Raw genomic sequence first — 25,857 nt, 5'->3', positions numbered from 1 at the left:
TAACCTACCTACATACCTTTGAAGTTGCAACAAGGCGAAGCCTTAAGGTTTTGGCCGAGACCTGCCCTTAGTGTTGACGAACATACCTAAAGGTGACCTTGTTAATGTTTTTCATATCAAGTACTGAACATTTTACTTATCCTGGTGGCATGACTGATCATTTACTTACCCAGTTAAGACATGTTAGCCGGGTTTCATTTATCAACTATTATAATTGTTATTGTTGTGTTAGTCAATCTTTATTAATTGATGTCATCTACCAAGGAATGCTGCCAGAGCTCATAATATTCACACATGATGATACAGAATGATAGTAGCCCACAAAATCGGTGCCAAGGCTTATAAAATAAACTTTCCTTCCTAGTAGGACTGCACAGGAACTCTTTAACCGCCGAGTTAGTTAGAATACAAAATTAGACTGTGTGTTACTTGTCAATCTAGAATATGAATATAGTGACCTGCATCATGTTTTGAAAAACTGAATACTTAGTTATCCGCCAGTGTCACAGCGTTCATCTAATCTTTTCCAGTAGCTGATGAGGCTGAGATATTTAGTAAAATTATCTTCCCTTCAAGCACCACTCCTCGTTCCAAGGACTAGATGCCGCGCCAGGTGTTGCAGGCCGTGTCGTCGTACAGGGCTGACTAAGCAGGTCCTCGAGGCTCCAGGGTCGGCTGCTGCATTTCTGAGGTCAGTCCAGAATTACATACCCTAGTCAGCATGTGCTGACCTGAGCCCCAGCGGCCTGGATCGATATTCTACATTTTACAGCTTTTAAATATTGTTGCAAAGTATTTCACTGGTTCCATCCATTCGGCTAGTGTATGTTAAAAATATTGCCTTGACAATAACAAGATTATGATCAATAATTACTTATAAGTATTGCTTTCGAAGAGGCACTGTGTGTATCCATATGTATAAATACCTACCTATATGTATAGGTACCTACATACCTTCCATAACTTTCTGACAAGTCAGGAATAATAAGGAAGTACTTGAGTCTTATGTATACTTATACCTTTCTTTTTAGTATATCTATTACCTAGAAATCTATGCATTATAAATTTATAGATTCAAATATTTATCTACTGATATACTCATCAGTAGCTTATGGGTCACAGTTGGTTTTCTCTCCACCATGCGATAATAAACACATCTCACAATGTTTAACTAGGTTTCAGATAGGCTCAGACTACATAATAGACGCATTTTTCCTGAAATAAAAATGACATATTATGTATCTAGCCTATCTGAAACCTAGTCATTTCTGCATGGTGATATTACAACTGAGGCGCGCGGGCGACTCACTCTTTTTATATAGGCACCCGCACCTTGCAAATTAAAGGTGGAGAGAAAAATGGACTTTATTTAACTGTCACTGTGACCCTTATGATGCCGAACACGGAGAAAGTCGAAACGCCATATCTCACAATGTTTAACTAGGTTTCAGATAGGCTAGATACATAATATGTCATTTTTATTTCAGGAAAAATGCGTCTATTATAGGTATCTGGGATTAGGTATAGCATAAATCTAAAATAAAAGGCCACATATACTAGTCATTTAATATTTACTTTTATAATTATGTTATTTTCATTCATAACTAACAACGATATGGGTGTTATGAAGTATTCAAATTCAGTAAAACAAATTAAAACAAAATACAAATTTCACTCACTATTAAATTTAATATTACAATAATAGTAATAAGAAAACTCCCTTTTACTTTTATAATTTAATCATAACCCCATTTCGAAATATTTCTTTTTAATTTTAAATGTGAAATTCTCATGTAGAATGTGCACTCAAATGGTGATTGTGAGAATCCAGTGGGATATAGTTCTGATAACATCGCTTCATACATTTCAGGTCACTAGTATGTCTTAATCTTTTATACAGAGGTCTTTAGAAGCAACGTCGATTACAAAATCCATATTAGATAGACTTAATAAAATATGCATATCTAGTCTACTAAAGTCCCTTGCCGAATGCCTGCGGCGCTGCAGGCCTGGGGCTTCGGGCCGGGACAGGCTCACCCGCTAACCAATACATTATTCAGAGTCATACCATAAAGATAATTATAATATTTACACGAGATATTTAGGTGTCAGCGAATTTAATAGTCTAACGACCACAACTAAGCTCAACTACATGTGATTTGAAACTGCGGCGACCAACTCTCCATTGATTGGCAATACAATACACTAGATTACGATTAATTTATATATATCAGCTAATTTAAAGGTCAGTTGTTGTGTGTCCGGTTCGAGACTTGACCTCTAACCTCAGGTTCACACGACTAACAGCCAAATTCATGCTAAAACTAAGTACAGTGTGAGTAATACAAATAATGTGAGATAAAATTTGTATGTTGCAATGACAAAACGCAAATCTTTGTAGGTTTACTGACTTGTCTCGAGACCCCAACATTACTGGCCAGAGTGCAATGTCGACTGTAGGTCTGCCTCAAGATATGTGTGATTGTGACTTGGTCCATGGATCCACATAGTGTGATGGACTTCACTTCCTCTCGCTATGTACTATATCAGAATGGTGATGCTTAAAAAGGTTCCCTTCAATTACATCCATACGGTTACGAAATAGGCTAAGTCTAGATTTAAACCATGAAGAATAAGTTTAAATAGTATATTCATAAAAGGTTTTTAATACCTCCGCCTAATTTGAATGCCAAAACGTAGTGCAAAATTATCTTTAAAAAAATTGCGTACTTAAAACTATGACAATGAAATTTGTAGCATTATTTAACGTCTGTTTCGATAAATGACTACGCATCATGTTTTCAATGATAAATTTCACATAATAGAAATATAATTTATTGAATATAGAATACAATTTTATCCAAAAACTATGCTTGTTACATAAGGACATCGACAGTGATAATACATTTATCCAGCGCTGGATAATCAATAAAATGGCTATCATAGAAAGTTGCTTGAGAAACAATATCTATTTGTATAATGTAGTAAATCTAAATTTTAATATTTTCTGAATTGTTTATACAAATACATAATATTCTGAGTTATCATTACACATTATAAATTATCTCGAGAGATCAGTTACGCTAAATATAAAAATGTACAAGTATGTATGCAACAGAGTGTTGCGCGTAGTTCCTTGTGTGGTACTAGTGATGTACCACTGCACGCTAGTGACGTGCCGTGGCGCAGCACAGTCCGGGCCGGCACTACGCTACCGATGTCTCGCCTCTACTCGTTACAAGACTCAAGCTAGGTTTCTAATGCACGCAGCTAGACATACTTTTCAAACCAATTTACAATACAAGCTATAAAAAATAAAAATAACAAACTTAATAATTTTGCAAAGATTACTAAAATGAAAAATGACAAGAAATAAAAGTATTAAATAAAAAAGGATGTACAGACATACTGTCATTTACCAATGATCTCGTTATGAGAACTCAGCTTTTAGGTATGTACACAAAAGACAATTTGAGCTTACAAAAGTACAAATTAATCAATCACATTGCAACGGTTAGAATCTACAGTGGATTTACCCTTCTTACCGACTACGGCGGCTCAAGCTTCATTGACGAATTACACTACAGTATCACACGATTACTCGTCGAAACACCTATTATGCATAAAAAATCCTGGTGGCCAACATGAAAAGGACTATTACTAAAATAGCATACCGACGATAGTAAGTGGCGGGAGGGGCGCCCGCTGCAAGAGGCGGCGGCAACCAGCTAAGTTTAATAGTGAATTTATACCAATACATGCAACACGTTAGAGCTGAGTTATATACAGGGGCCGCGTGGTACATACACGGACGAGTGTAAGCTTGTAAATGCTTGTAAGGAGTCCTCGGAGGGCGCGGGGCGCGGCGGGGGGGAGGGGCGCCTACGACGCGGTCGGCGACCCGCCGCCGGTGGCCGACGCCGCTTCACCTGGAAACAACACACATTTGTTGTTAGTCAGGGGTATCATAGACCGAGCGATCATGGTGCGAGAGTACACAGCTTTACGTCACCATACAACCACAAATTAGAAGAGAATATATCTACATGTCTACAAGCAGACCTACATTCTTATCAAGATAATTATTGAACCAATTTCCATTTGTTGGGTTATTCCGCGATTGGATTCACGTCGTAATACTCGTAACTCTAACTCTGAAGATGGCAGTAAATAAAACAACTATATCCCATTCCACGGGGAAAGACATCTGACAGAACTCTTATTACATTCGAATAAGGGTATTTGTTGTTTGTATCAGAGTCGTGAGCACAAGTTTCGATCCTCCGTTAACGCTGTCATCGTCAACTGTCACTGTCAAAATGTAAGGCAAAGTTACTGCCAAAAGTGACATTTGTTTTTCCCATATGTTAGGTGGAATTTCACCAAACGCTAAACGTATTTAGTAGCCTGTCACACGTCTGTCAGTTAGTACAAAATGTATTTAAAATTTGATTAAGCGTCAATTCACACGTACCACAACCACACCACGTCGCAGCGACAAAATGTGGTCAAGCTGTGGTTACGTGTGAATTGTGTGACAGCGGCTTTTTGCAGTTGCGTTGTGGCAGCGACAAAATGTCGATCTGGTTGCGTTGTCGCTGTCATTGCGATGTGGTAACCACGTCGTCGTGTGCATTTAATGGGGAGAGGAGGTGGCCGCGGTGCCGCCGCCGCGTGGCGGCGTTGCCGTTGCGATGTGGTTGCGTTGTGGTTGCGATGTGGTTGCGATGTGGTCGTATTACACAGGTGGTCGATAACAACGGCAAAATGTGGCACGTGTGAATTGGATTATTCATTGTCAATACAAAATATACGGCCGACCACACCGCGTGGTTGTGGTTGTGGTACGTCTGAATTGAACCTTAAATACGTTTAGCGTTTGGTAAAAGTGACCCTTCGTGTAGATTCGAAAATAGTATCGAAACTTGTGCTCACGACTCAGATGTCTTTCTCAGCCAGCTTAAATCGTGTAAATGCAGTACTGACCGGCGGTCTCGTCGCTGGGCGGCATGGCGGCGGGCTGCGCGGACGCGGAGGGCGCGTCGTGCGGCTGCGCCGGCGCCGCGCGCGGCTTCAGAAACTCGTTCAGCGACGGCTGGATGCCTGCAATGCGATAACATCTTATTATCTACTGTGCACATGATATTTTGGTTCATATTTTATTAATGCTGGGGCAGAAATTTGTTTAAACACAGATATTTGTTCTCGGGTCTTGGATGTGCCCGTAAAATGGCAATAGGCCCGCCCCCTATTACATTGGGACTAACATAACACTTTGGCGAAAAGTGGGTGCAGCAATGCACCTCTCCCTACCCCGCAAGGGAGTACATTAGTACAAGGCGTGAGTGTGTGTGTGTGTATTTTATTAAATGGTTTGGTATTCGCAATTGGCATTTCTTCCAGGGAATACTTGAGAGAAGCTGTTTATTTAGACGCCCTTAGTAGTGGTCCGAAGTCCGCAGACGTCAAGACAGTGCCATCTTGTATACAGCAGTATTATAAGTTGATCATCACGCGAGACGGGTCACATATTATGGGATTCGACGTATCTCACTCAGCCGGCTGTCCAGCATGATTATTGGGACAGGTATACAGGCGGTGCAGGTAAATAGCGATTTACATAAATAACGCTGACACACACATACATACACAACATAATACATTGTCGTTAAGATGAACCACTGTTTGCAACCCGTCTGTATACTTTTAGCCGCAGAACTTACATAACAAACAGTCCAAATCACTCACCCAGCTCACACTCGCCCGGGATTTACCCGTCACGCCTTCTCTTCTCTCTCTCTCTTAACAAATAAATCCCTGTCCACTCACCCAGCTCATACTCGGTGAAGTTGAAGAGCGGCGGCAGGGCGCGTCCGTTGGGCAGGCGCGCGTTGGGCTCGCGCAGCTCGTCGAAGAAGCAGTGGGCACAGGCTTGCAGCGGCGACAGGCGAGCCAGGGGCGTGTACTCCAGCAGGCGGGACACCAGCGAGATGGCGTCGGGGGGAGTGCACGCGCGGAATACCTGCGGTTGAGGGGTTAAGGTGAGGTTTTTTGCATTTGAGTTGTAGCGGTTGAGGGGTTAAGTTGAGGTTTGGTCTGGTTGGATTCTAGGGGGTTCTTTGTGTCGCGTTGTAGGGAAATATTGGACAGCGTAGCCAACAGGGTTGGTTAAGTTGAAGTTTGCAGCAATAAGGGCTTCCTATAACGGCGTTGGATTAACAATATTTTCTTCATTACTTATTGGGACACGCAGCCCCGAAATACAATATCCGTGGTGAAACCATTGGACGCATCAAAAACTTGTGACGGCAGCAGTAATACCGTAGTTTGTAAATGTAATGTACGTCTAGATGGAGAGAGTAGTATAAAAACGCCAATTAAAACATAGCTTGCTGCTAGTGTCTTACAAAAGCTACACCATATACCTAGTTTCATTATACAAGAAAAGCGTATCAGCATATTAATCTAATATGTACATATTCACGATCCAGGGCACTTTGTAACAGTGCCAAAGGCATGAAATTTCAAGTGACAATGCTTTATCGTTCGTTTATGCTAATATTTTGAAATTATACAGTATACAGTGTACATCAGTGGCTGTCTGTGCCCGGCATGATGGGCCTATTTTCACTAAAACATCATCAAAATTTAAAAACATCTAAATTTAAAATTTCGTTTACATGTGAAGTTGGCTAGCAGCAGTTCGGATAACAGTAGTGCGTATTTACAAAGCAATTAGAACGTTTCAACCGCTGTACAAAGTTAGCATTGCTTTATACAAATTGGACAACCAAGGGCACAATTTACTGTTAATTGTTAGAGATTATTAGTGAGAACTTCGTGAGGTCTATGGTGATGTGAACGGTGAACGATGCATGATACGGTTTAATATTGAATGAATTCGCTTCAAGAGGAGAGACACTCCGCTCGTCGGTACGAATGCACACTGAACACCAACAAACAACTTGTAAGAAACAGCTTCAACTTATTAGGTTCAAGAGACTTCTAGTCTGCAGTTCATGCTATGTGAAAAGTGATGCACTAAATGCCACCATTACTGTCGACTGGAGAATGTGTTTTATGCCGTATGTTTTGGGTCGAGAGTTGTGTGACGGGTAATGGAGGCAGTTAGTGCTTTGTGGTCTTACTCGGATGCGCTGGTGGTCAGTGGCAGACTTGGGCATGGACATTCGCTCCAACATATACTGAAATGACGCGATGATTTAGCCGGGACCTGATGGCAGCCGTGGGCACGGCAGAGGACTGTATACCTCCCTTTTATTGTTTCAAAATATACATCTGCACGTTATGGCCAGTTAACCAGTTTCAGTTTATGTGTTTATACAAATGAAATCATTTATGGATAGTATGCTTGAAAACTAAAACTAAGTAGTCACATGCCACTATTGAAGGCCAAACTTTCGTAAAACTTGTATGATTTTCGAATATCCTACTATTCTTATTATGCAAGCAAATACCACGAAATGTTTAATTTATAAGCGAACGCGCACATCTTTCAAAATTGATGTCTCTGAAGTATCTAAGATAATATCTATTGTATCGAGGTCTAACTAAATCAATACGATAGCAGGATAAACATTCGATATTTTACCTTCATCCAAGGATGACTCTTGATCTGTGGGAACTTGAATTCCGTGTAGTTGGGATTCATCTCTCGGATTTGTTCCCGCGTCGGAGTGCCGAGGACCTGAAAGAAATTAGCATATTCATGTGAGCAATTTGTTGAAAGGATCAACAAGACAGCGGGCGATATACATCAGTGTCTGAAGTCATGACCGTGATGAATGAGGGCCTTGAATGCACAAATATTTCAATGTATTAATCCGAAGCGCACTGCACCGAGGCCGCCCCCGCGGTGACTGTGTCGACGCGCCTCGTGGGACGATCGCCTACATGTTTCCAATTATTCAACCATTGAATGCAACATGAAACTATTTGCTCCATTATCTATTGCTTGTAGTCTACGGAATACATGTAGGTATTACTTATCCGATGAGGAATTCAGTGTAAAATCTGAATTTGTCACACTAGCCATGCATTATTAATTTTCAAGGCTATGTTACTGTCTTTACATTATTACACATATCGTAATTTTGAAAGTTTCTTCACATGCAATCACCTAATTCGGGTCGTTTATTAGTAATTGTCCCCATGACGCATCTAAATGAAAGTTATTACTGCCACAACAGACAGTGCTGACTCCCATTGGAACAATACGCGACCATTAATTGCCAAACCGACATTGATTAACATTCCCGCATCGCGCCGCCCTACACTGCAATAAGGCCTTGTTTCCAATGCTGGCGATGGAGGTACAATGCAATGAGGCATTTATTGCTAGTGTGCCAAGGGCTCACCTTGATGATTTCGACGAGCTGGTCGACCCCTGAGTCCCCTGGGAAGATTGGCTGGCCCAGAAGGAGCTCGGCCACGACACAACCAGCGCTCCATACGTCTGAAATATAAATATGTTTTAAAGAATCTCGAGATTTGGATAAATCTAACACTATGACGGGAATTTTTTACGGGAGGTTTTTTTTCTTTTTCTACTCAGAAAGTTGGAATATTAGGGCCAATAAAAGTTCCGGAAACGCTTAGTAATTTAGTTAGTAAAGACATAAATAATGAATTATTATGAGCAGTATTCAAAGATTTAGAGGGGGGATGGATGATATTAGGTAAGAAAAATATTTTTTTAATGAAATTACAAGTAAATATGAGTAAATTAGCACACAAGAGAATCTTAATCAAAGTTGAAGGCATCACGCGAGTATTGTAATGTACGTCCGCGCGATTCATAACAAGAATAATTACCGGCTAAGGAGTTAAACGCACTTTGAATTATTCATGAGGCATTTTTGCTGCCTTTTCATTGCTAAGCCAACTGAACATTTTTATTATCAAGAAAGCCAAATTGCCTAGATTTTAATGCATAATTTTATACTACAGTATAAATCCGTCTCATTTTCGATCTAAACGCTACAGCGTTTAAAATAAGGAGTAATTCAGCGTAGAAACAGCAGAAAACTGGAAGCCCTATTGACCTTGCCACGATCGCTCGAGCCCCATCGAGTTAATGAAGTATACGGCAATTAATTTATCGGAGACAACACAGACATCTACAATATCTACATAGATATACAGAGTAAAACTTTATAAGTATACAGAACCTACTTTTGGTTATAAAAATACAGATAAAAGCATCCCTGTTGTTTCGTTTGTTTTCACGGAAGCAAGGGCTTGTAATTGTCAATATTCACATCTCTCGTCCGTTACCAAGAAAAACATTATTATCTGTTTCCATTCCGGGAACCATGAATTCCGGGAACCAATATTTTCCCTGAATCTCCTATGGCGCACTGAGTTCCATCTCTTTAGACATGTAAACTAGCATAAAATACCTACGAACGTAGATAATGTAGCTCTATTAGAAGGTAGTTAGTTAGTAAAACGGGCTGACAACAGAATTGCAACACTTCAAAGTCAATTAAAAAGTAGGTATAACAGATATTTAATCAATATACTGCGATCGTTGTTTACGGTGACGATAAGATACTGGTATTGTGATAAATATTCATGCTAGAGCAAGCAGACTTTAAGGAGACCAACAGGTCATCGCTCATTGTACTTGTTGACGTGTTTATATTACACGTTACCAATTGTATTTTTCGTAAATATTAGATCGCTTTCGGAATAACAAAGTTGTTATGGTATCTTATGACCTTCAATTCAACAAGAATAAAAACGTATGCCCAGTTAAAGCAGTGTGTATTGATTTTCTTGTTTGTCTGCTATAGCCAATAAGACATGTATACTTCGTGTTGATTTCTCACTAAAAACGGAAAGCTAAATACTATTCGCAGTGTGTGCATATACTACTCAATATAGATAGGGCCCTACCGATTGGGTGGTCGCGGCCTGTTGCTAGTGCGCTCACTAGCATAATATTACAATCTCCATAACTACAACAACCTATTATTTAGTTATTAAACTTACTTAAATAGATATATACGTACGTATACGTATATAGTATATACGTGCCTGTAAATGTACTATGCAATAGAAAGCGTATAAAACAATCGTCCATAGACAAACATTATTTGCTTTGTTTTTATTATTCGTACAATATTGATCATCAATCACTACCATATCTAACGATAAACCCACCCGTTTACCGCCCCATTAGCCCAAAACAAACAAACCAGCAACCAATGATTTCAAGTAAGGACGCGACAGTCAGAAAAAATTGTCTTATGAAAAAGCCAGCCACGCGCTAGCCCCAATTCAAACAAAATATGACATATATATGTATATATGAGATTTTGGGGCCAGAGTGAGGGTGCCATTTCCTTGACCGGATCGCCCTGCCCTTACGCTATCAATATATGAATTTATAAGTCAATGCCAGCAACTCACCAATTTTCGTAGTATAATCGATGGCGCCAAAGATGAGTTCAGGGGCGCGGTAGTACCGGGAGCAGATGTAGCTGACATTGGGCTCCCCGCGGACGAGGTGCTTGGCGGATCCGAAGTCACAGAGTTTCAGGACTCCGGTCTTCGGGTCCAGGAGAAGGTTCTGCGGCTTGATGTCCCGGTGGCAGATGCCCAGCGAGTGGATGTAGGCCAGGCTCCGGAACAGCTGGTACATGTAAAGCTGGAACGGATTCGTTGGTGCGTGGTTAGAATTGAGATGTGACGGGCGTGAGGAAGAAAGGCGAGGCTAGATTGCGTGAATGGTAATGGCAGTGTAAAGTGCATATGGTAAGAACAAATCATAGAGTACCTACTTTTAAAATATTGGAAGCGTTGATTTTACAAATAACGACCATTTATTGGTACCGAAAGTGACAAGGCTCGAAATTGCATATACACATACGTATTCTACATAAAAGAGCTATTTCGTGAACTAAAAATAAACACTAAATACACAAACACTTTCTTACGTATGTTATTATGATAATTGATAACGTTAACACAGGAAACATTCACATACTCATAATAAACACTATATCGTGTGTCCTCAACATGATAGAAGCAGAAATCAGCAAGTGATATTTGTCAGATACAGGGAACACTGTTGAATAAACACTAGGTCCTTGTATTTTGTTATTGTATGCTCTTGGTGCGTTTCAAATACACATATACCTAATGAAAAGAGTATTTGGTCCACATAGTTAGGTTTCTCACTATAGGTGTGGTAGTAAACCTAAAATCTTCATTAATAACTTTATAATGATGCACCCAGTGCAAAATAATGCAAATAACTACTTCCCAAATGTCAAAGCACCAATGCATTACAAACATGACTGTGTATCTGTGTTATGTGCAAATGAAAATGATAAATTGCAGTGCAACCTACTTTGACTCTTGATATTGTACATAGTTCTAAGGCTGCGAACCCACAGAGGTGGAAAGCGAATGCTATGCGGGATCTTTGTAATGTGGCTATGCAGTAGTTACGCATTCTGCTACACAAAGCATGCAGTCTGTATAGGGAGAGAACATACCGCCGCATCGCCCCTGTGAGCCCGCTCCCTGTGATCAAGCAAACTGTTACATCTTATCTCACCTTTATAAAACTAATGGGTATGGTTTGTTCATCTTTGGAGTAGTGACGTGCCACTTTGTACACGGTCTCAGGTATATACTCCAGCACCAGATTCAGGTACACTTCATCTTTCTGCAACACACAACACGGTAAATAACATATTAGCGGCCCCAGGACTGTATTGCTATCTAATAACAGAATGTTGCGCATAGTACGGTGTCGACTTCGTCTACCGACAACGACAGGTTTAGTGTATTCTCGTGATTAAACCCGATCCCGTGTGAGAGACTAAACATATATTTATTATATGTATTGATAAATTAAAACCAAAACTCAGTAAAGCTAAATGCGTAATCAAATCAACAGAAAAAATGTTACCATCATATCATACAAAATTTAGCAAAATATGAAACTACTGTAATTTCTGAGCTTTAACGATTATGTATCAATAAAACATACAAGTAAATGAGGAGCCATAACCATGAAACTAAAAGTTTTTAAGCTCATGAAAAAGAAAACTCAAAAATAACAAATGTTAGAATAAAAATTTCTTCAAACCAAAAATAAAATGTAAATACATGAATTAGATAATGATGCACGACTATAGGAGTATGATATAGGAACGGCTCATCTGGACAGCCCCAAACAAAGGTCAAGCTCAGTATAGCCACGGCGAGGAATGATGATGAGAGAACATTCTTAAACCCGCTCGAATCAGTTTGCCTCGCGGCGCCGGACGGCGAGCGTGCCTGGAGGCACAGCTGGTCCCGCCAGGGGGCTGGTGACCCGCGTCCGGCAGCGCGGGCAAACGGCGGACTGACTTGTGCGGGAGCACACTAGCGCAACAATCTGATTGGTTGAGACGTACTGCGACTTCGAGGGACTGCATTGCGTTTAGCATAGAGCTGACAGTCGCGGGCACGGCCGCCTTCCCCAAATAAAACACACAAATAACAAACTTCAACAACCTCATACAGGTACAACAACCACATATTCATCTTCAAAATCAAAGGTAAGCTTTAGTTTGCCAATAGTTCAATAGATCTTGACGGGGACAGAGATAAGTTAAGCGGCCTTACGGCACAGTGGGTCTGACTATAAATTATTCATGACAGCGATGCTTACGAACTGATAATTTCAGAGTATTATTGTGTTGCCGATTCACTATCGCATTTTGTACACGAGCTTTAATTTTGAATAGGCACTAAGCTATTATCATGCAAAAACTCTACAATTACCTTTTCTCCACTGGAGTAAAAGAAGTATTTCAACTTGACAATATTACAATGCTCCAGTCGTCGCATAATTTGAAGTTCTCGGTTCTGAAAATAAAGAATTGTTCACTGATTATTACACAATTCGTACATAAGTAACCCACAAATTCAAATACATGATCTAATTTGTAAAGAACATCATCTGATTTTCAGTTACCGAACGCAAGCAACAGTTATTATTTAACAGTAATTTGGGTGTATTCACCTTAAACCTTTTGTCCTGGAGCACCTTCTTGATGGCGATGAGCTCGCCCGTGTCGCACAGCTTGGCCTGGTAGACGACGCCGAAGCTGCCATTGCCGATGAGCTTCATGTCGGCATAGCTCACCTCCTGGGGCCGGTCGGGCCCCTGCCCCGGCGTCGCCACCACGGTCGTCACCTTCGAGCCGTCTTTACCTGCAACACAACACACCTTTACATCACCACAGAAACACCAAAACTAACACTAAACTACACCACTTCTACTCCAGCGTAACACACACAGAAACAACTAATTCATAAAACCGGCCATCGAAATTACCATCCATTTGTGTGCGAGGGATCCCAGTGCATATTGCGTGACTGGATCAGGATTCCCGGTTGAATCCTGATCCAGATCGGGACATGACAGGAGCATGACAGTGACATAAAGTATTTTGTGACGTTGACATGTTAAAGCTATAGCTGCGTTCATTATCAGTAGAAAACTCGTAGAAAATCATTACGGCATTGTTCCAAAAATTTTATTGAACAAGGAACGTCGTCGTATGTTTGCTCCTATTCTACTGTGGACGTGAAATTTAGAATTCTGGGCGGAATGATACAGCTTCATATAAAATTCTAAATAGAAACAGTGGTCCGAATAACAAAGGGCCAACAAACACGCAATAGGCAGGAATATTAAAATGAGCAGGATCTGTAGGTACTTCAGTGAATTTTCCAACGTCATTTAACTTCTGGTTCGAAGAGGGGAAACATTGAGATATTTATCAGCCACCACTCTACGAGGAAATACAAAATCAATAAGAATGAAATGAGACGTGCCTTTCATGAATTAGACGACAGATCCACACAACACCAATGCACAAAGTTTAGCTGTAGACTGGTCTACTATTGACGATTGGCACGAGAGTTAATACCAACAAGCAAACACCGACAAAGAATAAACTATGAAAAACTATGCTAATGACGCCGATTCCTTATCTTTGTAGGCTTTTTGTGCATAGGTCGTGCATAATAGAGAGGAACCGTGAACTCAGGATGTGTGTGAAAATAATTAAATCAACTTGTGAGGTAAAATGGCAACGTAGGTGAATTGAAAGGCCTCCGTAATGCAATTGCTCAGGACATGACGCTGCCGCGAGACGTAACGTGCACGTGCTGTGTGCGTGCCATTACCAGTAGGTTTATTTAGAGGACTATCCGAAATAGCACTCGGAATTACTAATTATTGCTGACCCACCGGACCTGGTATTGATGCTTTGTTTCTGCAAGTTCTAACCATAAACAATGAAACAAAAGCATGGATGCCGGATGTCATGGTAAATGCAACTGAGAAATTGATCTTCAAAATAACCTTCTGAAGTTTCCTATTGGGTAAAGTAAGTAGCTATGGTAAAAATTATGCAAACCTTGTTAATTTCATAGTCTTGAATAGGGGTTAGATTACTAGTAGCTACCCTTATGACAAACTCGCTCCAGTTATTAGCAATTTATACTAACAAGCACGTGCTTAGCTATTCAGACACACAGAGGAACTTGTTCGTTGCTAACTCGACTCTCAACTCGCGCCTCAGAAGTAAATAGTTAATTTTCCACAGCTGATAAACGCAATATCCGTGTCGCTTTTCATTAACGCTCTTTAGAGCTTCGTTCAAAGGGAGCACTCGCGCGAGACCGATAAAAACATATGTTATCAAACTGACGCTTTTATGAATTAGTTATTTGAGTTTGTAGCGATAACTTAATGACTTCCATACTACGAGTTTTAAGTTTAATTCCACAGACATGTATACCAATAACTAGGTTAAGCTCATACAAAGTCAATGGAAATCATAACGTATCTTTAAATCCGAACACATAAAAAGGGCCAGTCGGCTTAAATAGTCGGACATGAATGGCTCGCCAATAGGACTGGCTCTCACACGACTGAGCACAGGCTTTTGTGAGACATCTACGGCGTATAATTCTTGCAAATACGATGAACGTGTGAAATGTTCTGAAACACGCCTTATTCCCTCGACACTAGATTCAGTCACGCGTGATCGCGTCGCACCGGACGCGCGGAGAGGTTGCGTGAAACTGGCGCAGTCGCGTCTTCACGGTCGGACTGGTCGCTTCAGAAGTGGCGTTACAGGATTCAGTGCGTAATTACAACATGCCACTACTGCCCTATTGCACTTCACACACTGCGGTGCGCAAAAAAGGCAAAAACCAATAGAAACATGGACGTGAGTATCCGCAACCGCAGAGCATTTCCAGTGCGTCAATTTTATAGTCTACGTTTGTACAAGAGTACAAAGGAACACTCAGTTCTAATTGGATTAGAACCAATACTTCGGAACCATAACTTGAGGTTCAAGTAGGTCATATGGGACTCAGTTATAGCGAGTCTACCGCCTCCTTCAATTAACGGATTGTTAATAAAAAAAAGGTGCAAGCTAGGGTTTCAAAAAAGGTAACAATTTAAGAAATAGGAAGTCCGGAAGATTATTTGCGCAATCCTTGTGTTGTATTTCGTAGGTCGTAAGGTTTCCAACCGTATTGTTCTACACAGCGCCTCTGTAGAGCCCCGCGGGGAACGACCGGCCGCGGCGCCAGATCAAATTTTATGTCAATCAATATTATAAATGCGTTTGTTTGTTTTCACCAATTTCCCGTCTCTCTTTTGAGAACAAAGCGAAGCAATGATTGCGAAGTAATAAGGAAAACGAATTATGTAGCAAGTTATTGAGATTATTTTGACGACGTGGTGGTTGTAAGAATATGATCGAAGTTTCCTCAAGTTTTTCTTCGTTGTTAGTTCATAGAACGGATGAAAAAAATATAAGTACGGTGGCCTGCGAAAAGTATAAAGGTGGAGTTTTTAAAATAGCGATCCCTGATGATGGCACCAGCTACATCCTAACTAATATTATAAATGCGAAAGTAACTGTGTCTGTCTGTCTGTTACTCTTTCATGCCAAAACTACTGAACGGATTTGAATGAAATTTGGTATACATACGGTCTAGACCCTGGGAAAGAACATAGGCTACTTTTTATCTCGGAATTCCCACGGGAAAACTTTTAAAGGCGAAGCGAAGCGCGCGGGTACAGCTAGTCTGTTATAAATCCGGGGACGTGTTGTGTGTGAAGTGTGTAGCAGTGGTGTTTATGTGGATGTGTTTGAGCAGCATGTGAGCTTGAGATCGCTATTTTAAAAACTCCGCCTGTATACTTTTAGGAGCAGGCCACCGTACATAAAATACATTTCCTGTCAACTTCTTAACCAGTACGTATACCACAGTCATTCCTCATTACTGATTTCCGTGTGTAATGCGCACAGCTATACATACATAACTATAAAGAAGATGATAATATAATGATAAGCCATATAGCAACGCAAAGTGGCAGTTATTGAGATTTAATTAGCAATTCATGTCACAGTTTTTACAACATACATGACAACACTCAATAATTAAATAATATATACGCGGGCTACGTCATACAAATTAAAAACATTGCGTTCGCAGGATACAGAAAATTTATAACCGTTTTTGAATCAGTACAAAATGTGTAAAAGTTTAAAAGTGTATATTTATGGGAAGTTCCAAACGACAAGCTTAGCTGTCTAATCACCATTAATTTTGATTTCATACAGCCGAATCAAAACATTTACCTTTAACGGTCCTCATTCATGAAGTATATTTATTCCCTATATAAATAATACAACAGTCGTTGACTTTCTACGGAATGAGAATAGGTATTCATTAAATACAATAAAAATTGGCACCCTCGTAAAACCTATTCTGATCCTAGCTGAGAGCAGAGAGGTCTTTGGAGTCCGGCCAGCTAACCAACTTACGATTATTAGTTCCAAAAGTGTCTTGCCCAGTCAATATATTATGGAAACGTACGGCCCCAAGTGGAAAATGTCATTACTACTTCCTTGTGCGTTTCCAGAGTTGCCATTTGTAAGGACCTGATTAAATTGTTCTAGGATAGTGCCCAGAATAAATTTTAGTACCTTAGGCATGTTTTTACATAATAGTAAAAAAGCCCGTTGCCTGTTTATTTATTATTTATAGGTATTAATTGGAGTTGGAGTTACTTAATTGAATTTCCTACCAAAGACGTAGTGGTTTCCTCTTAGAAACAGTCAATACAAAAACACGGACATTAAAATTCTTTAAATTTAAAACACATTACTACAACTAAGTATCCATCTTGTATGGTAAGTTAAAAACAAAAGGTTTCTATTGACAAAGTTTTCAGAAAATAGGGGCATTATTTTTAAGTAACGAGTAAAGCTGCTGACGCTACAGTCCAGATAAATACGAGTACATAATAGATATGTTACTTAGAGGTATAATGTATAACATTTCATTCATGGCTAGTGCATGTTTTCTCCTAGATATAGATAATGATAGGCTGCCATAATGGCAATGTAATTATTTAATTGTGAGATAATTGTTACATTTAAATATGGATTCCTGCAAAAACTATGAATTGTATTGATATCAATACTAAGGTTTACAGGCTAACTTTTTGTGTTCATAATAATTTTCCGTTAAAAAGTGTCACGTTTAGTGAAAAATCTGTTTCTAAGGCGGAAAACTTTTTTCAACAGTCACGTTTACAAACGTGTAAGTAGGTACCTACCTCAAATTATACGCAATGTTGCTAAAAGGATAAAACTCTGTTTAAAAGAGTCCGTCACGCGGCCTAATACCAACTGTAATAATATGCATACAGATATAATATAGCACGAGATGATTTTTATATAGCTTCTGATAGCATCGATGCGGCGCTGCTTCATATCACGAAGACTGACAACAGATAGGAATCTCGAACTCCACAATGTGTAGTTGGTAACAAATGGTTAGAAAGCTGAGTAAGATATACATTCGTTTGGGTGGCATCAATCAATCAGGAGCGTTTGCCCTGCGGCGGCCGCGCCCGTGTCGCAACCCTATTGACGCACGACATGCTCACTCCACCCTACACGTCTAACTACAAATACACTATGCCAATGCTTTACTTTCCATCATTATAGCGGCCGGAACCCAAGCAACAAGCTTGCGACGTTGAACAATCAACTATACCAAACATATATCTACTGCATCAAACCGCAATCCAAATAACGTCTGAACTACATTTTATGTGGTGATACTTAGATATAAGATACAATGCTAGTAATTATCTGAAGAATTTACATGTTTGCTACAACCTGACTTCCATACGCACACAAACATTGAAACAGTAAATCTAAGACACAACATCAATAATTGTACAAAACACAAACAAACGATCTAACACAAGGATACGTGATTGATAATTGTGACGTTATCCAGGTAAATCTAAAATCTAAATTATTGTGCGACCATCCCCTGGCAGTAAGCCAGTCTTTCATGGAAAATAAGATTTATATTATTTTCCACTAGCACTAAAAAGTGTAAACGTTTACCATTCGCTTTTAGCAGCGACACAAAATGTTCTATGAAAAGAAAGTCGCGAGATGGTCGCACGAATAAGAATTGGGATCCACAGAAGAGAATGAAGGGATAAAGAGTGAATAACTACAACAACTGGTCTAATGGTGTTCCTTTTGCTAGCACTTACGATGAGTGCCCGAGGCCTTCTTTTCTGAAGCCAGCTCGGCCTTTTTAGGGGTTTCCGCGTCGCCTGTTCACCGCGAAGAAACACAAAAGCAATATTAGAACATAAACATACCAATTTCCACCAAGTTTGGGGCACGCACGGGTATTGGTAGTATACACAGAGAAAGCGCACAAACGGACAGAAACGCCATAGGCGGTGGGAAACTCTGATGAGTGACTCACTGATGGTGCGTCGTAGTTTTTTACAAAAGGTATTGAGTCGGTGGCGGGCGCGGTGCAGCTGGCTGGTGTCGAGGAGCTGCAGGCGCAGCAGCGAGGGCTCGGAGCGCACGGCGGCCACGGGGCGCGCGCCCACGTCGCCGCCCCAGCCGGCGCACGGTGCCCCCGCGGGCCGCTCCAGCTTGCCTGAGGATCGCGCGCGGGCGCGACTCGTGCTACACTGTGCCGGCATGTGGCGACCGTCCTCGACCGCCCCGCCCCACGACACGTACACTCAGCTCCATGAGTCGGTTACTGTTTTATATATCGCCTCATTACCACCTGTCGAAACACATTGGTCGCTTCTAATTTTCACAGCAACATTGTGACAAGAAAAAATAAATAGCGACTCAGGGTGCCGAGTGTACAGCCGCATGCACAATCACTACTAATCATGCTAATTTAAACACAGGTGTGATGTTAATGGTATTTTCTTCTGTTTACTCATATGGGCCGGCCATACGACAGAGTCAACAATGACTACCGTACCGACTGTCACTTTAATATGGGGTCATATAAAAAAATATGTCAATTGATAATTGTCGAATGTATGATGAGCTGATATAAACTATAAGCTTGGCATCAAAAACTATGCAACGAGCTTCAACATTTTATTGAGTCATGCGAGCATATCTTATCCAGCTACTAATATGTAATATTTAGGTATAATTATGTAACGGTAACTTTGTTTTAAAATTGCGTGTTATACGACGGTAAATCGGTTGGGCCGGGCGGTAATTGGACAGTAAACTTAATTTCAGAATTAATTTTTAATAAAAATTATGTTCCCATTTATTAATCCTCTGTGATAATTATCATATTATAACAAGGTCTAAGAATACGCTCACTGTTGTGAATCAGTATCTGAAACTGAAGAGCGGGAACACAATCAATATTCCGATCGCGAGACCTATTCTTTATACAAGTGGTGATAATTTGATCGTGACGTTTCGACCCTAAGTGGAAACAAAAATACAAACACTTGTGATAAAATTAAGAGCAAACAAACGAAGAAGTAGTGCACTTCATATTGTAACATTTCAACCAAACAAATTGGTTTTTGAAACAAATGAGTTATTCCTCAGTTAAATAGATTTGCATCAACGCAACGCTACCTCATAAAGTATTTTATTGTAGACTCTTTATTGTCCTGGATGGTAACAGCTAAAACATGTCTACTAATACAATTAAGGCTGACATCGACGGCACAATTGGATTAGAAGTTTTGGCGGAGTTTGTCGGTTTCAGGCACGCGACCGAACGCACAGCAGAGCGACGTATCGCCCAGCACTTTCACTGTTACGTGGGTTAAAAACGTAAGTTGATAGTAACACTGAGATAACTAAATAATTACAAAGAGCTATTCTCCCGAGCGAGGGAAACAATGGGTGCGTTTCATTTGTTTGTCGGTAATGCGTGGGCACGAGCCGTCCCCTGCATTGTTGTGGGAAGACGACACCGCGACACCTTGCATTGTGGAGCCGTCATTGTCGCCAGGTCTGGACATAATGGAGGACCGGTCGGTTGCCAGGTGTCGCTAGCCCTCTAATGCGACACGCGTCCGTCACTCGCGATGACGATCCACTTCTCAAGGCCGCCGCAACACAACAACTACACTGCACTGTTTCGCTTTATCTGTTATAACGAGATGATTACGCTCGTTCTCTATTGTAGGATTAACGTAATTTATTCTTTGTTTCCTGTAAAGAGGATTTCTAATTTTAACGTGAAACGTGCGCGACCTCTTGGGTTTATAATACTGTAAGCAAAATATGTAATTTTAGTTTTGGGCGTATTTCCAAAGCTGGGCATGACGTGACGTCAGCCAGCTCCTTGGAGTTTGTCGTGAGTTCAACATTTTAAAGAGTTTTTCTGCGTAATGTGTTCTCATTATTATTAATAATAAATTCTTTGTTGCACATAATTAAATTTGTGAGCTAACTTAATTCTAATAGCATTCAATAAAATAAATGAAATGATATTCTTTCTATTCTCTTCTAGTGCGATAGGCTGAGATGAAAAATTTCATTTTATTTAAATCCAAGAAGTTAAATATGTCCTTTACGCCGGGCATGAGACAACAAGAAGTACCTAATGCACGGATGAATTTCATAGCAGTGAAATTAGAAATAGGAAAAGACCTTTAGGGGGTGCATGGTAGCATTATAGTCAGTCATACAGAATTCAACGTGTTCGATCGGGTCGTAAGTCAATAAAAACAGGTAAGTACTAGGTACTATTGATTCGACGAATTTTACTCTAGGCCAATGTTTGGGATATACGAGTTCTCGACTCTCCCAAACAGGAGAAACTAAAATTAAGTGTAGCCCGAGCTAACGTAGAACCTTGTCGATGTCGGGTCTCAAATTATGAAAAATTCAAAATAGATTATTTACACACCATGTATCAATTACATATTGTATACGATGGACATGGACACTGGACAGTGAGAAACCTTACCTTTAAACAGTTATAGAAACCATGAAAGTCACAATAGTGATAATGATAAGAGTCAAGTTGATGAATATCTATCAGTATAACATCATCACAGATATCGTTGCCGATATTTTCAAGAAAACTTATCAGTATAGCGATACTTGAGATTAGTTGCGATTATGCACGCCCGACTTTCATACATACAAAGAAAAAAGTATTTGATCACCGACAATTATTTACTGTCATTGTGCCATGGAGTGACGTGGAGCAGCTGGTATGACATCGTTAATGACCTACTGCATTATAAAATGTGCATGTGCACCAATCAATCGTAAGCAGAATCTTGAACTTGAGAGTTGGTGTCACAGGTGCTTGTTTTTACATTATGTACGAATTGAATTATACCGTACCGCGTTTATTCACGACAGTCGTTTCTGTGGACTTGTCCTTGGCGGGTTTAGTGTCCAACACCGCATTGACCGTGTAGGTGCCTCGGCGGCGAAGCATCGTCCGCGCGCTGCGCCAAACTTAATAATGCACTTCGACGAACTCGCGACGAGCATATTCAGGTCTCACCGAGCCGACCACTGTTTGGTCCCAAACAAGTGGCAACTTAGAAAGTTCACACACACATTTGACACTTTATAATATTTAGATACACTAAACACAAGTGTTCGCGTGCGGCGCACAGGTTGCTCGAATTGGCAGGTCGAGCTTCGAATAGCTGCAGACTAGCACAGAACGGGTGAGGAAGTGGGCTAGCTAATCAATCGGCGATTTCGCAACATGCGCAGGCGACGACCGCGGCCGACTGTGACCGCTCGGCGAAAGGCACCGCTAAAACCGAGAGTGCGTTCGTTGCCGCGATCCTTCCGCGAGTGACCGACCAGATGCACGACAGCACGTGATAAGCGCAGATAACAATATTGAGATAAAGCCGATACACGAATTACTCATTTATAAATGTTGGTGTCTATTTTATTTGAATTAGGTAAATAATTTTGCCTAGAGGAACTAAAGTGCTAAACTTAACGGAGTTTCAGTGAGTTTTCTGGCGAGTTTGCTTGGAAAACTTCTGTCATCCTAGAGCTAAAAGCGTGGATTCAGCTAATTTCCATTTGTTAGTCGTATACCTCGAAATCAAAAAATCCTTGTAGCTTTTCACCTATTCGCATTTCACCTTGATAGATTTTTTTGTTGTAGCGTATAATATCGGTAGTATATTTTGTTACTAGCATATATATTTAACAGATTTTTATAACAGTAGCAAATTTTTATGTAGCATGTATTATCAATAGCTTATTTATTAAGCTGCATATATTTTGAATAGCAGGTAAGTATTTTATGTCGCATCTTATTTGGGTAGCATATTGTTGTAGTGTAAAAGAAATATCGCGATATGTACCTTATAATGCATTAAAAACAAATATCTATCAAGGTGAAAAGCGACTACAGTGAAGGCAGGCAGGAAAGTAAATCTACTATGATTTTTTCAGACAATTGTCAGTAGCGATCAAAAATTATACTACAACAATAAAAATCTATTCAAAATTTTTGATATCGCGGCGAAATGCGAATAGGTGAAAAGCTACAAGGATTTTTTGATTTCGAGGTATACGACTAACAAATGCTAATTTCCAGTCTAACTTTTTATCACCAATCAGGCCAAGACTTGACGTCAGTGTTGATCTCTCGTGGGTTAGCTAAACACCATGTTGATAACTCGTGTAATTGCCATCTAGACATTTAATTATTTATCGTGTGTGCATTTGATAAGTCAAGTCAGATGGAAGGATTTATAGGACTGCAGGTGCATCTGTTACCAAGGACAACTTGCGCTCTGTCTAGGCCAAGGACTTCTGGCATTTTTCCAGATTATTTTACTAAACATTTTGCTGTACAAAAGCGGATTGATTTTAATGTAGAAAAAAGTAGTAGAGATAAATTTTTATTTAGGATAAAAGTGTATTTTTTTATGCAAAATATCTTGGTTCTATGGCTAATCCTACTAAAAACCTAATATTACCTGCCTTTTTCTGCCCAATCCATACTAATACACATCTTTGTGTTAGTAACATTTAGTTTTTAACATTCTCTGCTAGAGTTTAACTTTGCAACAGAAGACAGAAGTGACAATGCCAAATATATTATAGTGTCAATTTTTTTATTCTACATTCATTTAGTGCAAACAGCTAAAGAAAAACAAACTTTAATGTTTTACTTGAAGCAATGTTAGTGATGCCCGAGTCTACAGGAATTTACATTTACCACAACAGTAAAGTAAAAATAATACAAATAAAATTAAAGAATTTAATTAAGAAGACACAGAACAAAAATAACTGAACCAGAGTGCATGGTGTTAGTGTATTAAAAAAATAGGTAGGTAATTCTTTTTATGCCTTAAGACAAAATTTTGAAAATTTTTGTAAATCTTTTATTGTAATAATTTTTAAGTTCCATTATCTAGTTAAAGGTCTATAGTAAAAATTGATGTAAAAAAAAAATGGTACCTACTACCTAATATGATTTGTGTATATTTGTTTGAATAATGATTAATATTAAATGAATAGCTCTTGTACCTTGTTATATCCCTTCCCATGCAAGAAACAGTTTTATCAATATATTCGGTGAGAGATTATGTGTAAGGGCCCAGCCCTTGAAAGTGTTAATTTCCTTAGGGCTGATTTTTCAATAGTCAGATAAGTATCTGAGGAATACAATCATAGCCGTCGCATCTGAATTTTTGTATTAGCTTATCTGACCATTGAAAAATCAGCCTGTACCTATGTGTCAGTATATAAGCTTTGTAACTTCTGTTCTTATGTGTGAACAAATAAATAATATTCTATCTATATCTATCTATCTAAATCTGGGGACCAAGCAAAAGTCCTAGTGAAGAAAATGTATGGTTAAACTTATGTCCAGTGATTGCAGGGACCAAATTAAAATTATTAACATAATCACTTGAATACCAGGTTTTGATGAATAAAGATAACAAAAAGAAAATGTGGTCTGGATGTTGTCTTGAGTTAAATATTCTAAAATTCTCCACACTATGCCAAGTTTATGATGTTCTTGTGAGGGAACGGACTTTGAAATCCCTCTGGAAATGGAAATACAGAGGTGTACTTAACTTTTATTCAAAGTACTCAATGATGGCCATGCTAGAGAACATCTCACTACAGTACCATCTTAATTGTGCTATCCAACCTTAGCCCAAAAATTCACAATATGTCACAGTGTGACAAGAGTGGCCCTGAACATCTGCTTCAAAAAATCTCAATGTGCTCATGACAGATGTATGAGATGAGAACAATTCAAAAGTTGTTTCTCCACAATAACTAATTATAATTTAATTTATTACGTCATTTTAACCTCAAAATAGGTATAAATTCGACTTAGGCTACCTTGAAACCGCAAAAAATTACGACATAAGTTAGACACATATGATATTTCGTAATATCAAAAATTGAAACGCATTTTGACCAAAACCACTATCACCTATTTTTAAGATGTAGCTGTCTGTCACACGCATATGTGGCAAAACCCAAGCGCAGCCTGTAGCCATTTTAGCTGTACGGCAGACATAAAACATACATTTTATTCAGTGCAGCAGATGATTTTAACCTATAGAAAAGATGATTTGTGGCAGTTTTCAGCCATATTTAAAAATTGTCAGGAGATACGTCACAGACGTAGGTAAAGAAATCACGATGGCCGACAAAAGAATGGTTAGGTTGTACTTACTGCTAATTTTTACGCCTCCGAGAGGTGGGTTCGGTGGTTTATTATCGAATGTCTTTCGAACGGATTTGCTGCCCTCAGCGAATGACGTGGTCCTAGGGCGTCCGCTCATTATTAAATATATAAAACAAACGGCCGTAGAATCCTGAACTTCATAGATACTTCACATTTCTCGTTACCACCCTTGCACTGGCACTGAACTCTCTCACTTTGCCAACGAATTACAAAGTTGCGGAAGTCTTAATTAACACTATGACACAACGAGAATTAAGTTTTATGTCTCAGTTAAGTTTTACAATAGCATTTTGATCAATTTTCGAATTTTTCATCACTACAAAGGTGAACTACAGATTTTAGTTGCTTCTGACTTGTACGCATTCGGCTGCTTTCGGCTTTGGTCGTACTTTCGATCACTGAACGATGGTGACGTCACGACAAAATTTTAGTAGAAACAGTAGCGACATCTTTTGGTTCATTTACAAAGTGGCATATCTAATGATAAAACAGTGTCAAATTGATATTGTCTATGGTTTATTTATTTTTTATTAGGTTCGGCGCACACAAAAACATCCAGCCTACAACTTACCTTAGCACTGCCCTTGTCTAATGGAAGTTATTGTTTATGTTCATAAAAAAAAAAAAAATTTGGATAAAGCTGCGTACAGACCGGCCCAACGAACGAAAACGAACGGATTTCGTTGACCTTCGTTGCTGCAATCTGCCCTGTATTATGTATGATAAATATCCATTGTTGGGCGTTCGTTGGCGGTTCGTTGG

The 25,857-nt window shown here is 39.6% G+C and overlaps 1 protein-coding gene across 7 annotated transcripts; it reads right to left on the bottom strand.

The window, feature by feature from the left end:
- Positions 1–1,554: 1,554 nt before the first annotated feature.
- LOC105391020 (glycogen synthase kinase-3 beta) lies at positions 1,555–25,487 on the bottom strand. Of its 7 annotated transcripts, none has more exons than XM_048627144.1 (12): positions 25,084–25,487; positions 18,644–18,706; positions 13,049–13,239; positions 12,808–12,891; positions 12,438–12,497; positions 11,591–11,701; positions 10,438–10,675; positions 8,379–8,476; positions 7,613–7,708; positions 5,830–6,022; positions 4,987–5,103; positions 1,555–3,929 (listed from the first exon to the last, which is right to left on the bottom strand). In XM_048627144.1, exons 1-12 carry the CDS (start codon positions 25,190–25,192, stop codon positions 3,883–3,885), a joined length of 1,407 nt encoding a protein of 468 aa, XP_048483101.1. In that variant the 5' UTR covers positions 25,193–25,487; the 3' UTR covers positions 1,555–3,882. The 7 variants fall into 7 exon arrangements, with proteins under 7 accessions (XP_048483101.1, XP_048483099.1, XP_048483102.1 ...); XM_048627142.1 differs by lacking the exon at positions 25,084–25,487 and adding an exon at positions 18,865–19,108; XM_048627145.1 differs by lacking the exon at positions 12,438–12,497 and having other exon boundaries at positions 25,084–25,486.
- Positions 25,488–25,857: the final 370 nt, after the last annotated feature.

Source organism: Plutella xylostella, chromosome 18 (assembly GCF_932276165.1).
Source record: "Plutella xylostella chromosome 18, ilPluXylo3.1, whole genome shotgun sequence".
NCBI lineage: Eukaryota > Metazoa > Arthropoda > Insecta > Lepidoptera > Plutellidae > Plutella > Plutella xylostella.
The sequence above is the reverse complement of the archived record's forward strand: the minus strand, read 5'-3'. Positions and strand labels throughout refer to the sequence as shown.

What these genes read in the sequence shown, in the direction of transcription:
- LOC105391020 (XM_048627142.1), bottom strand. Translation starts at nt 19,093, where the DNA reads ATGCCGGCACAGTGTAGCACGAGTCGCGCCCGCGCGCGATCCTCAGGC. An exon ending in TGCAGTCCCTCGAAGTCGCA is followed by an intron (nt 11,702 to 12,437) that starts GTACGTCTCAAC and finishes TGTGTGTTGCAG; the next exon opens with AAAGATGAAGTGTACCTGAA. An exon ending in CTTCACCGAGTATGAGCTGG is followed by an intron (nt 5,104 to 5,829) that starts GTGAGTGGACAG and finishes ATCGCATTGCAG; the next exon opens with GCATCCAGCCGTCGCTGAAC.